The sequence below is a fragment of the Parasteatoda tepidariorum genome, chromosome 10 (genome assembly GCF_982258835.1).
Source record: "Parasteatoda tepidariorum strain Cologne lab strain chromosome 10, Ptep-v5.0, whole genome shotgun sequence".
Lineage (NCBI taxonomy): Eukaryota > Metazoa > Arthropoda > Arachnida > Araneae > Theridiidae > Parasteatoda > Parasteatoda tepidariorum.
Window position 1 is genome coordinate 70,013,001 of NC_141764.1, and position 14,759 is coordinate 70,027,759.

Here is a 14,759-nt window from a genome sequence, read left to right on the forward strand (position 1 = left end):
CTGTTTTCATTCAATTTCAAATTACTTAACATCAAAAGCTGCATTATTTGAAAAATTGTGTACATGATTTGAAAAATTTCACCATAACTTTGTATACATAATGTATTTGTGGAATTTTCTTATTTTTGTACTTTTACGTTGGAACAAAATATTTTAAAACTAAAATTTCAGCATTTTTGTGGTCGTATAATAAAAGTAATGGTTTTTTAGCGGAAATTTCTATCATCTCTGTTTGAGCAGTGGCGTAATGCTTATGAGCATACATCCTGTTTATTTCAGCTGAGAATATCGTCACTTGAAACGGACCATGGCCCATTAAAAGGCACGGTTCAATTCTGTCTCACCCCTGCGGAACGTTATTGGTTTTTAACTATCTTTTTATTTCCTATTAATTGAATTTCAGAGATAGTTGAACGCAGATGTAACCGAATGAATTTCGTCACAATGTTAATTAAAGGAGTGGTCTACGGCTTTTTCCTATTCTACTAACTATTTTAGATATTTAAGATATATTTGAGATAGTTGTTGATCTGATTATTGAAATACAATGTTAGAGGAAAGCATCACCTTTTTTAATTTTTAAAAGTGCTTTTTTATTTATATTTCTTTGATACTATACAGTGAAATGACGGAACACAAAATGCGAACAAAATAAAAATTTCGAGAAAGAGAATTAAATTTTTATGCGTGAAATATTTTAATTGAGCGGAAAAAGAACTAAACTTATAGAGAAAAGCCGGTTGAACGTTGTACCATAATATCAAATCCTTAATCCTTAATATAGGGCAAATGTGTTGTAACCTTGAGAAGTTGTAAAAGTGAGCCCCATGTCTGATTCATATTTAACTATAATATTCCGTAGATTTTTTAAATGTATTTTTAATGGAAATATTGCTTAATTAAGTTTAAAAAGTACGATTTTTTTTTAAAAGCATGATATTATGGTTTCAGCATAGTTATAGGATATTGTGGTTGAACAAGCTGCAAATTTTTAACAATGTACTGTATAATATGAAGTTTTAATTCTTTCGCAGAATCTTTTAGAACTGATTTTCGGTGTCAATAATATAGACGCTAAAAAAAAATTAATAAATAAAATAATACAAGGATGAATAACGCACAAGAATGAATTATTTTTTAGAACAATTTTTTCATTAGTACAAAAACATTCTTTCACAAAAATTCCATCTCAATGGCATAAATTTTTAAATAATTCAAATTTTCATCGAAATATTTGTAACTTTTTCGTAAATAAAATCTGATTGTGGACAGAATATTTAAAACAAACCATTAGAAAAAAAAAAAAAAAAAAAAAACGGAATTTTTTTAAGAAAGGAAGGAATTACTTCAGTGTGTGGAACATAATAACTTGGAGCAACTTTTGACTCGAGGTTGAGGTTGTTTATTTTCAAGAGCAGGTAAAATAAAACAACAAACGATCTTTTAAAAAGCAAGTTTACTCAGTAAGATCGGCCCAACTTGCCCTCAATTCAAGGTCCCCGCCGTCTGCTTCGTAGTAGGGATAGAGGGCACCAGGCCATAAAGCTATCGCGTTGCTGAGCAAGATCTTTAGGCCAACGATCCGTGTTCTTTGATGAGCCTTTTCTCCCGGGCCAGAATTGTATCATTATTAAACACGATGGAATTTTTATTAAGAATATCATGACACCATCACAACAAGGATGTCTTTTATTTAACGCGAAATCAATAAGATGAATATAAAAAGAATGACATAATATATTATCGTCTGAACCTCGAAACAATGGGGGAAGAACAAAATCGTTTGATAATACTATGAGCTAATAATTATGTCATATTTGACATGTTAAAAAAATTTATTTTCTGTGAAGATTATTTCTTATTCCATTTTAAATTAATTCTGCTGTTTTTAAAAATATTTTATTGTTGGCAATTTAAAACGAATGGCTTTCATTTGCCCTTAAGCGTGGGTGGTATTCCTTTTGTTTAAAAAAAAAAAATAGTAATAGTTTCACTCAAAATAAGTGTGTTCTGCAAATAATAATAATAATAATAATAAATAAATAAATAAAGTAAATAAATAAATAAAGTAAATAAATAAATAAAGTAAATAAATAAATAAAGTAAATAAATAAATAAAGTAAATAAATAAATAAAATAAATAAATAAAAAAGACTTTTTAAAGATTACGTAAGCACTTAAAATAAATGAAAGACTTTTTTTATAATGGAAAAAGAAGAAAAAAATGATTACAAGAAATTTATAAGAAACTACACATGAAAAGAATTTTAATTTTGAAATAAAAGTTGAATTTGAAAAAAGTTAAAGTAGGAATAAAAATTTCTTCAAGGAATCTTAAAATTTTATAACATAACATAAATTTAATTAATTTTTATTTATAATATAAATTAAAAGGTAAATTTTGTTTCAAAGTTATATGTTTCATTGGAATTTAATCCTATTTTTTTTTTTTTTTTTTTTTTTTTTTTTTTGTTCATCAACTATAGTCAAAATTAAAGCAAATAACAAATTGTGGTGATACAACTTTCTTACGTAAGCAATGGAGGAGATTTGAAATTAGCTTATGTTCTTTAACAAAAGGGAATTGCGGAAGTTCCAAAAACACGCTAGCGTATTATTAGAATCCTGCCTAATATATTATAAAAAAATTTATTCATTTTAAAAATAAATATTTCAACATTAAAAAATAATTATGATGTAATCAAGAAAAATAATGTCTCTCACAATTGTTACTTTTCAATTTAAAGAAAGTATACACAAATGCAGATGTTTTTCATTTTGATGAAATACTTATTTAAGTACTTAGAGCACATGAATAAGCAAAAAACGAGCTTAATGCTGGTTCGTAGGCTCCGTCGTAATATGAAATAATGCTTTTTTGCGAATAATATGCTATTTTTATAACTGCTGTGACTTTGCAACTGTTACTCATGACTGTTAGGACAAGTTTAGCTTATCTAAAGCCATCACTGTCTATTCTTATTCTAAAAATGGCGCAAAACGTCAATATGGAGAAAAGATACAGTTTTGTGAAAATGAAAAGTGTTTGTGGTCTAAATTTTTAATATTTATAAACTTACTCCAATGCTGCATTACCTTAGCTTATAAAAAATTGCAAAAACTGAGAATAAGGCAGTGATTTTGGTAGTTTTCATCTAGGTGGGAAAATGTTACGAAATTAGTGATTTAAAAAAAAAGTTTAATAACTTTTGAAATATTTAAGTTATTTGTCCGTTCTAAAGCCCAGATAATTTTTCATGGCATGATTATATTTATAGTTTAAAATCATCGCATTGCTTCAAGTGTAAGTCACTTTTTTTATTTTCCTTGGCGACAGAGCTTCGAAAAATAGGGTTAAATGAAGAATATTTCACTGCGGTTTATTTTAAACGGGTATTTCCACCGTAGCTTGGTTAATTTTTTGTTTGGGAAAACGGGTAAAACATAAAATATTGTGCACTGAAAACAAACAAATGAACAAGTCAAGTCAGACAGTGGCGAGCCGAGAAGGTGCGAAGGGTACTACGGCTCCAGGTATCTAGCTAAAAGGGCCATTCCCCAATTTTTTTTCGATAACAGAACTCCAAATGATCAACTTTTTGTTTTTCGTGGACGACTTGAGATTATCGAATATATTGGCTTAACAGGGTTCTATAGCGTTTTCATTATATGTTTTTGGATATCTGTGTTTTGCATATCGCAAATAAGTTCTAAGTCTCCTTATTTGTACCATGTACGGAACCCTAGGGTGCCACAGATCACCATTTGGGAACCACTGATCTACTCGATGATTTGGGACACTAAAATATTAAATATTCTACCATTATTTTTATTACGAAAATGAATTTTTAGCCGGTAAATGTTTCGCTTGGATGATCTGTTTAAAAAAGAATAAAATATTACATTTTCACAGAAATTTTACAATGAAGTTTTAACCTGCATGCTAGGAAAAATAAATTATATTTTGGTGTAATTTGATAATATTTTGCTGTAATAAATTTTTTATCTTATAATGATTTTCACTGACATAAAAAGAAATGTAAAATATAAATTTAAGCTTTTTTTTTTTCCTTAAGAAAAAAAAATTAAATCGACTTTTTTTTCCTTGCAGTAATTATTCAGGAGTGTAATCAATTTAATCTCAAACCAAATTTTTATTAAAATAAATAAACATTAAACACGCAATATCAAATATAGTTTGCATTGAAGCTAATGTAGAGGTTTCCCTTCGAGGAAATAGAATTTTTTAATTCGGGATTTTTCCATGTGGTGACTTTCAAAATAATTTAAACGTCACGACTTTTAAGTCAAATGTTAAAGATGCAACGTCTGTCATGAATTTAAAAAAAATAAATTCATTGAAGAAAATCGTGCAATTGTACCAGCAGTTTGGCCTTGATTTTAGTTTTCTTGTTGGTGTGCTATTAATAGGGTTAAGATAGGTAAAGGTTAAAAAAAATCTGTTGCATCCATTGTTAATTTAGAATTTCGGCAGTATTTCGCAGTAAATGTAAAGTTAAAGATAATAGGCTTCTTGAATTTAGTTATTCTTAAAAGTATTAGTAAATATCTGTAGATTTTAAGGGTCGGACAAGATATATTTAATTATTTATTTCGATCGCCAAACATCCTGATGCATATAATTTTTTTTTTAACTTCGCGAAAACAATATTTTAATAAGTATTCCCATGAGATATCGTGAATATCATATCTTACGATTAATATCTAACATACGATTATTACAAACAACTATAAATATCAGTTACAGTTATATCAATATTATTATAGACAATAATTAGTATTCAGGGATGAGATTCTTCCGCGGATTCGCGGATTTCCGCTTTTTCTCAGATTTTTCCATTTTTTCCGCTAATTTCCGCTGAAATTGTTATTTGCACAAGTTAAAATATTTTATGAGGAATTTAATTTTCCGCGGAGCGAAATTATTGAAGTCCTCATTCCTTCATCTGAAGTTTCTCTAAAAATCATTTCCTTGGGATAAAACTGGTTGACCTTTATACAGGGATGAGATTTTTTTCGCTTTTGTCTCTCGAATTTCAGCCTTTTTATCAAAAACTCAGATTATCTAAAAGCTTTTTTTTTTTATTTATTTATAAATATCCCCTTTTTTTTAAAAAAAAAAATTCAGTCGTTGAAGTCAAATAATTATATTTATTTACGATTTTCAACGAAAAACAGAAAATTCAAACTACGTCCTAGCTGCTAACCCTTCCGCAATGTTTACTTATATTAGCTATTTTCTCCGATTTCACGCACAGAAAATAAGATTTTCCGTATTTTTCATCCGTCAGCGGGATAGCTCGTATTTTCGTAATTTAGACGTCGCTGTTTCTTGTATTCTGGAGTGAAAGCAAACAAAAAAAGCGAAAAAAAATAGAGGTGAAATTGCGGTGAAAATATTTATTTGCTCATTCAATTAATCTTGTAAATTTTTATTTATTGTGTAAACAAAAAATAATTCAAACAAGCTTTTTAGAAATTCCAAGTCCAGACTCTGCAAATATCTCGATTTTTATTCACGTGATTTTAATATCAATCATCGATTTTCGTATTTACCCGATTTAAAAGTTGCGCATTGCAATTCTGACTTACGCTTTTTAAATATCGTACATTATGACTCGTATTTACGAGATTTAAAAATCTAATATCGTGTTTTGTATTTTTGAATTTTTAAAATCGCGATTTTATTATCAATCATCGATTTTCGTATTTACCTGATTTAAAAGTTGAACGTTGCGATTCTTATTCAGGCCATTTAAATATTGTACATTGCGATTCTTATTTACGAGATTTAAAAAACCAATATCGCGATTTGTATTTACGAGCTTTTAAAACCCTATGTAGCTACGCGAGCTTAAAATCCAATATCGTGATTCGTTTTTGCCGTTGTAATATCTCGCGATTTTAAAATTATGCATCATGATTTGTATGTTCGCATTTTTTAAATTCGATGTAGAGTTTCATATTCACGTGATTTAAAAGCCTCATATCGGGATTTATAATCACATGGCTTACAAGTTTAAAAATCGCACTTTTTTTGTCAAATGTTTGTTTATATATGGATTTCCATATGGTTTATATATGGATTTCCATTTTGTTTATATATGGACATAACATTCTTGGATTTCCTCTTTTTTACTTTCTGACTACTCTCATCCCTGTAGTATAGAATATGATAATATCGCAATTATTATCGATAATTATAAATATTGACTATGATATTATCATGGGTATAATTCCATGATCATAAAGGTTAAGGTTTAACCAACGATATGATTGTGGCAATGTGGTCAGCATTTTATTTTATTTTATATCCTTCGTTGAACAGCCGACCCAGTTTTGGGGTTTACGACTACTAATGTTCAACTCCGTAGCCTTGTAATTTTGAACCAATCCAGATAATAAGAAAACTCCTGGATCAGTACCCCCAGAGGTATGGTTTGTTATAGGAACATGGAGGATTTTGTGACTCGACAGATTTAACGTGCATCAGTCACCATTTACTACACGGGGAGTCCTCGGCCTGCGGGGATCGAACCCACGACCTCTTGGACATTGGCCCAGTGCCCTACCAACCAGGCTATTCCGGCCCATATGGTCAGCATTGTGCACAAGCCATCTTTACATCGCAGGCCAACTGGGTTGCTAAAGAGCTAGTCTTTTTTGAGGAATACCAGGTTTATTTGAAAAAACCGGTTTTTATTGACATTTTAATATTTTGTTATCTAAAATTAACATGAGCTTAAATAGATTAATTTTATAAATGACTGTTCAGCAAATTACGATAACTTTAATGGCTGGACAGTAGAAATTTTGCAGCCGGCTCGCACCGACTGTAGTTCTGACGTAAAATATTCTCAGTGGTAGATGGATCATGGGTTCAAGTCCCCTTGCTATCGGCCAAACCATTTCCTCTACGTGTAACGCAAATACGAATTAGTTCCATCAAAAAGTCAACCACGAAGGCTAGTTTGTCCCAATGCTTGATCTAGGAGTTCCCTTGTCTTTTGAGTTAGGTTCAAAATTACAAGTTGATAACATTCATATTTGAATAGTCGTTAACTCAGATTCGGGTTGGCTGTTCGTTAACCAGTTATAAAATAAAATAATGATGAAAAAAACAGCAAATATCGAAGTGGAAAACTTTTACGAAATAAATTGTGCAGAGGTCAGAATCGAAAAAAACAGGAGTTAATTATAAAAAAAATGAAGTTTTGGAACATCTTCGTTATACCTCGGGTTGAAAAGAGATATCTGTAGTTCAGATCCTCACAGAACAAAGAAATCGAACAATTGATTGAAAAAGCCACTCTAACGAACATATAGTTTGACATTCAATATTTAACTGAAAGCACAAGATAGTCGCTGTAAAGATGAACAATTCGAGTTTTCAAATTTTAATTATCAATGTTTTCAATTCTTCCAGATTCCAATAAAAAAAATAAAAATGTGTATTCCTATTTTAATTATTTTCTTTCAAATATCAATTCTTTTTGGGAAAAAAGAGCAAAAATGCTGCGTTTTCATTTCTTTTTTCTAATTCAAATTGAAATTAAGCAGTTAAATTTTCCAGTATTATCGAGGCTTATAGATTTTTAAGCAAAAAGAAGAATGTTTGATAGGTGGCAGGCAACATTTAGAGCGGTGCTAGGTCAAAAAAGAATGCTTTGCATGATGACATTAAAGTGCGGAGTTAGGATTTAAAATGAATAATTTGCAGATGTTAAGCACATGTTATGCTACAGTGAACTCACACCAGGCATATGGTCAACGCTAAAGTGAAATGGCTCCTTCATTTATAAATAGTACTCCAAACAAAGTCAGTAATTCTTGGTGAAATCTTACTTTTTTTTTATACAGGGGAACAAAAAGAATTACAGTAGAGAATTACAGTACGATAATTCGAGGTGGATGGGACCAGGTATTCCTCGAATGTTCGAAAACTCGAGTTATCGAAAACTTACAATTTAAGAAATATTTAAATCAATAGAAACAAAGCAGTTTTTAAATTTCACTATTTAATTATAATATATTATATTTAAAGAAAATTTATTTACATTAGGAGATGAGAGTACATTTACTGCATTACTCCAAGTTGCAATATTCATTACATTACTGCATCAGGGTAATTGTACTTTAAAATAACTGTCAAATGTTTAAACAAGGGACTAATATATCTATGGTTATATTTATGGTTTAAACATACTGTTCTCATGTTTCAGTGCTTAATGCACAAATTTGTTTTTCAATATTCAATCGTAGTAATCGTCTTAAAACGAATCGTTGTAATCGTTCCACGGGTTGTGTGTGTTGGCCATTTTTTAGAAGCGAGACTGATTTTTTTTCAAGAGCTCGGATTTATGGTAAACTCGAACTATGGGGACTCTAATGTATTTAACTTAACATTTTTAAACAATAAAAGGTTTTGAATAACAATATTATTTATATTGATTTTCGAATGGATACATCAAAAATAGTTGGCAAAAATCTTGTTTTTATTTGGAATTTATAATTTGTAGGCTAAAACAAAACGATTACGGTTGGTCTGTTAGTCTAGAACGTTGCATTATCCCTTTAACACGGATGGGACACCGGTATCCTTATATATATATATATATATATATATATATATTCTGCAGCTCTAATTACAAGTATAAGTTGCTAATTACAAACACCGCGTTTGGTATTTTTGAAATTGTAAAACACAGTGACTAAAAAAAATCTGTTAGATTATCGGAATTATATTTGAACCAAAATATAAAATCCGAATAAGTAATTTAAACGCACTTTCTGCCTTAAATACGCTTGGTTTCACCAAGCAGACTTGCTGGATTGGCAAGTGGCATTAGAAACAACAACAACTTCTTTATTCAAAAACCTTTCTGACAAAATGACCACAAAAGAGGAGATTTTACATCATTCTAAGCAATACATTAAATTTAAAACTATTAAACAAAAGCTATTCATTTTCATACTCAATGTTACAACAATTAATCAGATCCTTAGAAAACAACAACTTCTTTATTTAAAAACCTTTCTGACAAAATGACAGAAAAACGCAAGATTTCACATCATTCTAAATGAAACAAATTAAAACTTAAAACTATGAAACAAAAGCGATTCATTTTCATACTCAACGTTACAACAATTCATCAGCTTCTGTAAAGCTGAAATTTACCTAAAAATTACAAAAAAACAAAACGATGTTATTCAATTGCCGCTATGTAATTATTGTTATACAAACGTCAATTTTGTAGGTCATGGTAAATGCATGGTCTGGATTGAAGCGCACACGATGTTGTTGAAAAAGCTAAAGGAAAAAAAAAATTAGAGAAGTTGCTGGTCTTGCTTCGTGGGTTAGCAGGGGATCTTCGCGTTGGAACTGTTCCAGATGGAATGTTTTCAATATGTTTCTCTCTTGTTCTAAATAATGTAATTAAAAAAAAAAAAACGATTTTGTTTTAACTCCTATGATGCATTGTTATTTTGAATAAAGAAAATGAATCTATTCCATTATTAAGAATTCTAAGAAAAAATTTTTTGTTCATGAAAAAAAAAAAAAAACCGTCTTATTTCAGCCAATCTATACGTAAACCCCTAACAGTTGAGAGGTGTTTGTGATATGCGGTATGCTTATTTTTGTTGACAAAGGGGTAAGAGAGATATGAATAATACTTACGCAAGACATTAAAATCGCAACATTTTCAAATATTTTTTAGTATACAATACTTCTAATTAAAAATCTAGGAAAAATAACTATTAAGTTTGGAAGCTGAAAAATAATTATTTTTTTCAAATATTTTCAGAAGTCAAAAGTTTTTAAACAAAGAAGGCCTGGTTGGTAGGACGTTGGGCTCGTGTTCGTGTGAGCGTGAGTTCGAATCCTGCCGAAGAATCCCCGTGTATTCAATAGTGACTGGTGCACGTTAAAACTTTTCAGGGTCACAATGTCCTCAAGGTTTCCATAACAAATCAATGCCTCTGATGGTATTGAATTAGATATTTATTGTTCTCTGCTTCATGTCAAAATTACGATTTGTGGATGAATTAATGGGTCCTGCCAGTAAAACGGGCTGTGATGTGTGTGACTAAAGTCGTATTCTTGGCCATAGATGGCGCCACTGAAAAACAAGAAACGCATCCTACGCCTAAAAAATTCGCTTGGGTTCCCATAGCAGGCTTGCTGATATTGGCAAGTGGCATTAGTGACAGCAACAAACTTCTTGGGGAATTAGGGTGCATCATCAGAATTAAAAAGGCATTCGAACCCATGCGCTGAAAGGTCGTCGTACGCCGCTAGGAGTGCTTATCTATTATGATCTGACAACAACAGCAGCAACAAACCCAGAAGAAAAACATGTAAGAATAAATTGAATAAAACGTGATTTTTGTTTTATGATAAATTACCTCGCACATTAGAATTTAATCTTAAAACTAGTTTACTACATTAAAATCAAAGGAAAAAAAAACAGTTTCATAACTAATAAATTCTAGACTAATTTTGATAAAACCATACTTTTAAAAGATTTAGAAAACTGAAAAAATAATAGATTGCAAAGTATTTTACCGTGGAATCTCTCGATATTGGAATTTACTGCTCGTTCGGAGGTACAAATCGGAATTAAAATAACATTGCGTTTATGGAATGAGGGTTTGGTACATGTGGAACTTGGTCCGATTTGCTGCCCCTTTACAAAATTCAAACTTTAAAAAACGGACCTTTCACGAAATTTTAATTTTAAAAAATGGCCCTTTTACGAAATTTTCAAAAGCGGCCCCTTTGCCAAAATAAGTTATATATTTTATTTGAATTTTATTTTAAAATTAGATTTCGACAGCAAATGTCAAAGCTATATAAATACACTATTTTTTTTAAATATGAACAGTTTTGCATCGTTTTGGAAAATAGATTTCCGTTTAAAATCTAGAATAACAAATTTTCGCATAAAAATTCGTAAATAAAGAGAGCAAAAAATGTCGTTATATTTATTTTTTGATTTGTTTTAATTTAATTAAAAAATTATTAGGCTTTTTTTTTTCATTTTTTAAAATTTTTTTTTCGAATTTTAATTTCTATTGACAAATACAAATATTTGATTTTTTTTAAAACAAATGATTTAATATGAATTATGGAGTAAATAAATGCAATTTAATTTTAGTTTTATATCGTTTAAGTCAGTGTTTCCCAAACTTATGACTTTTGCGTACCCTTTCTAAATTTTTCGTAACGCTGTGTACTAACAAAAAAAAAAAAAAAAAAAAATCAATGCATGTTTTACTATAAAAAAATTGCACAAAAGTTAAAAATCACAACTGGCTGTTGACACCACTAATTATTAACTGTTAACTCTGCGAAAAATAGCTAATAGAAAAATACGTAATCGAAAATTTTCATGGCTAGCTTTGTTTTTAAATAAAAGTTTTTGAAACTTTCGTTTGTTGCAAGATATTTCACAAAAGAACGCGTACCCCAGCTAAACTGTTCTCGTACCCCCTGGGGATACGCGTACCACACTTTGGGAAACACTGGTTTAAGTCAATATCTTTCACATGAATATTGTAATTGAGCAAACTATAACTTATATAATATTTTACTATAATCGTAAATTTCGGAGCTTTTCTAACAGAAAAAAAGGTCATATCCAAATTTATACGTTTTTTCTTTCTTTCAATAAAATTAAATTTAATTTCATTCAAAATTCAAAGCTAACACCTCAGACAAGTTTGTAACCACAGACATCGTCCCTGTCCCTATTGCGTCATACAAACAAGTTTACCCCTTTCTTCACAGAGTGGGTGGGAACCGTCAGGGTTAGGGGAATTTCAAATTCACTGCAACGTGCGTTTACTGGTTTACTATTCACGCTCGTTCTGTGTTTTTATCTTTCATAAATGGCTTCTAAAAAGAAACAGTTGACGTTAAAAGAAAGATATAAAGCTTTATGGAAAGCTGAAGGAGAATATTTTCGATTTTGGTCATTCTTAGAACGATTTAAAGCTGGCAAAAGTGAAGTAAGTACATTTATTTACGCTTTATCTAAACCACGTGGTCCCTTCTGCTAAAATGTATACATGTGTACGTTGCTGCGTATCTCGGAGAACAAGAACATGCATTCTATTGGCTGCAGGCGTAGAATGATTTGTAACCCTAAAAGTATTAGTACGTTTTATTTTAATAATAATGAACGCATTTTTTATAAGCAAACGATTCTATAAATAATACGTTTTTTTTTAATGATAAGTGTATTTTTTGAAACAAGACAATGGAATATTTTTCAGACAACAAATTTTTTAACAACAGTGACTCATTAGTTGTGCGCGATTTAAAAGAAAATATTTACGTATTTTTTATTAACGAAATTTTTTTATTACGTTTTTCTATACATTAAAATCTAGTAGATTTGCTTGAAATAGAAATGTTGCTCTAGCTTATTGTTTTACACTTTAGCAAATTGATTTTAATATTCTAAGTTTGTAGAATAGTTAACTTCAGACTTTATACTTACATAAAAAAAAAGTAAATTTTTACATAATATGCACTTGACACTATATTTTTGCTTTTAAACATCCTGACCTAAACTTTACTATACAGTTTGCATGTATTTTAGTTGAATTGTTATGCAACTACGTAAAAAAATGTGTAAAACTGTTTTTAATAATGTATCGCAATCAGGTTTACTATTGAAATGTATTATATAAGTGTGTGTGTTTTTTGTGCCAAATATATAATTTATTAAAAGATATATTACAGTGGTTTTTGATATATGTGAATGAATAAATGGAACAAAAGGACATAAAAAGCGAATCAATATATGAGTGATTCCATTCATAGGCGAGTCAGTTTAGTTTTATCGACCTCGACAGCCACAATTTTTAAAAAAAAATTTTTAAAAAAAGGTTTATTACAATAAAAATACACCATAAAGTAAACTTAAGTTTAAAGCAGTTTGATTTATAATTCTTGATTGCCGAGCTTAGCTTTACGGGAATCGAATTTTTATATTAACTGATTACTTTATAATAATTACTGACTTTTATTAAGGTATTATACTTCCACAAGGTAATTAGTTGGTTGGTCATTAGTTTGTCACTTCAATTGAATTCAATAAGTTTATGAAGTAGGTCGCTTTTTCACTTTGAATAATTCGAAAAATCAATAGTTTGTTTTGAATTGTTTCCATGAAGTATCTTGAAAGCAGGGTCGTTTTTAATTACCGGAACTTTTCCAGATTTTTTTTCTTTTTCAGCCAAAATTACATTCAATTTTCAAAATGGTGAGCATTTTTTTTTCTTCTTTTAACTTTCTTGGCGAAAAAATAAAACGAGGCCAAATTTGACAGTTTGATTGCTGTTGATTTCTACCTTTTTTTTTCTTCTTGTAGACACAGCAAATTTCACCTGCGATGTATATGGTAAACAAAATGGCAACTTTTTAGGTCAACTTTGCCTCTTTTCTTTTTTCTTTTGGAAAGTTTACGGGCTTTCCTATATTTTCACTTTTGTGTGTTTACGATTGCTTGTAAAAATGTTTCGTATTGTTAGAGATCTAGAAATTCTTTTAGGTCGTAAATATGTACGACGGAATACTTTCATATGTTAGTATCTAAAAATTAGATGATTTGGCACGAAATCCGATGGAGTTTTATGTCGCCTTTGTTTTGAAACAGGATCTGCCTTCATATATACATGTGAATTTTTGATTTCGTGGAGCTATGATATTGAAGCAGCAGATTTGAGAATAAAAATATGAAGATTTATATTAAATATTTATCGATTAGGTATTTTATTATCTTGTGATCGTGTTTCTAAAATAAAAATGTGTCTTTATTGATTTAGAAATTTAAGTTAAATATAGATCAAGAAGAAATAGACCGATTATTTATTTGATAGTATTATTTCTTTTTTCAGTATTATTTTAAAAGCCGTAATACTTATTTGATTGTTTGAATACAATTTCCACTTCAAATTTTCGTCCTACGTACGCACGATCGTAATGTTGACTACAGTATATGTAGTCATTTCCTTAGTTACAGTGTGGGGGAAAGTAGACGTCGAAAATGCCAACCTTCATCTATCAAAAAATACCTCAAGATTAAATCAAGTTAGCATGTTTTATATGCTAGTGAATTGATGTTTAATAATTGTAGTGGTAGTTACGTCACAATACTCCCCCATCAGAGTTTTAAGAGTCAGGGATAGATTTTGATGAACGATGACCGTATTTGCGAAGGACTAGGACAGCTGTATTAAGTTCACCGGATTTTGAGCACTTGTGGTGAGAGCTGTATTAAGTTCACGGTTGTGTGGTTGAAACACGAAAACCTTCCACAGTTAGCTTAGCGGCAAAGGGACTCATGATCCATCTATCACGGAGGATATTTTACGCTAGCACTGTGGTCGGTGCAAGTCGGATGCAGAATTCGTATCGACCAGCCATCGCTGGAATACGAACCCGGTTCATCTTATTGGGAGGCGCACGCTCTACGCCCTGAGCCACCACGGCTCATATAGATTTAGATTAATTTTATTTTTTAACCGTCGTTGAACAGCTGACCCAATTCTGGGTTTACGACTACTAATGTTTAACTCCATAACCTTGTAATTTTGAACCCAATCCAGAAGACAAGGAAACTCCTGGACCAGGTTTTGAGAGAAATTTGCCTATGTGGATGACTTTTTGGTAGATCTAATCCGCATTTGCGTTGCAAGGAGAGGAAAACCATGAAAACCTCCCACTG

The 14,759-nt window shown here is 30.3% G+C and overlaps 1 protein-coding gene across 2 annotated transcripts in view; it reads left to right on the top strand.

The window, feature by feature from the left end:
* Positions 1 to 14,759, top strand: part of Nost (Nostrin) — a 115,678-nt gene that overhangs the window by 55,664 nt on the left and 45,255 nt on the right. Inside the window, exon 1 of one of the 2 annotated variants that reach the window (XM_087154283.1) lies at positions 11,840 to 12,033. The exons of the other annotated variant lie outside the window; for it this stretch is intronic. Within the exon in view, the coding sequence (XP_087010409.1) occupies positions 11,914 to 12,033 (120 nt within the window). The 5' untranslated portion in view covers positions 11,840 to 11,913. Of the gene's footprint in view, positions 1 to 11,839; positions 12,034 to 14,759 lie in introns of those variants that run through there. 2 annotated transcript variants of the gene reach the window in all.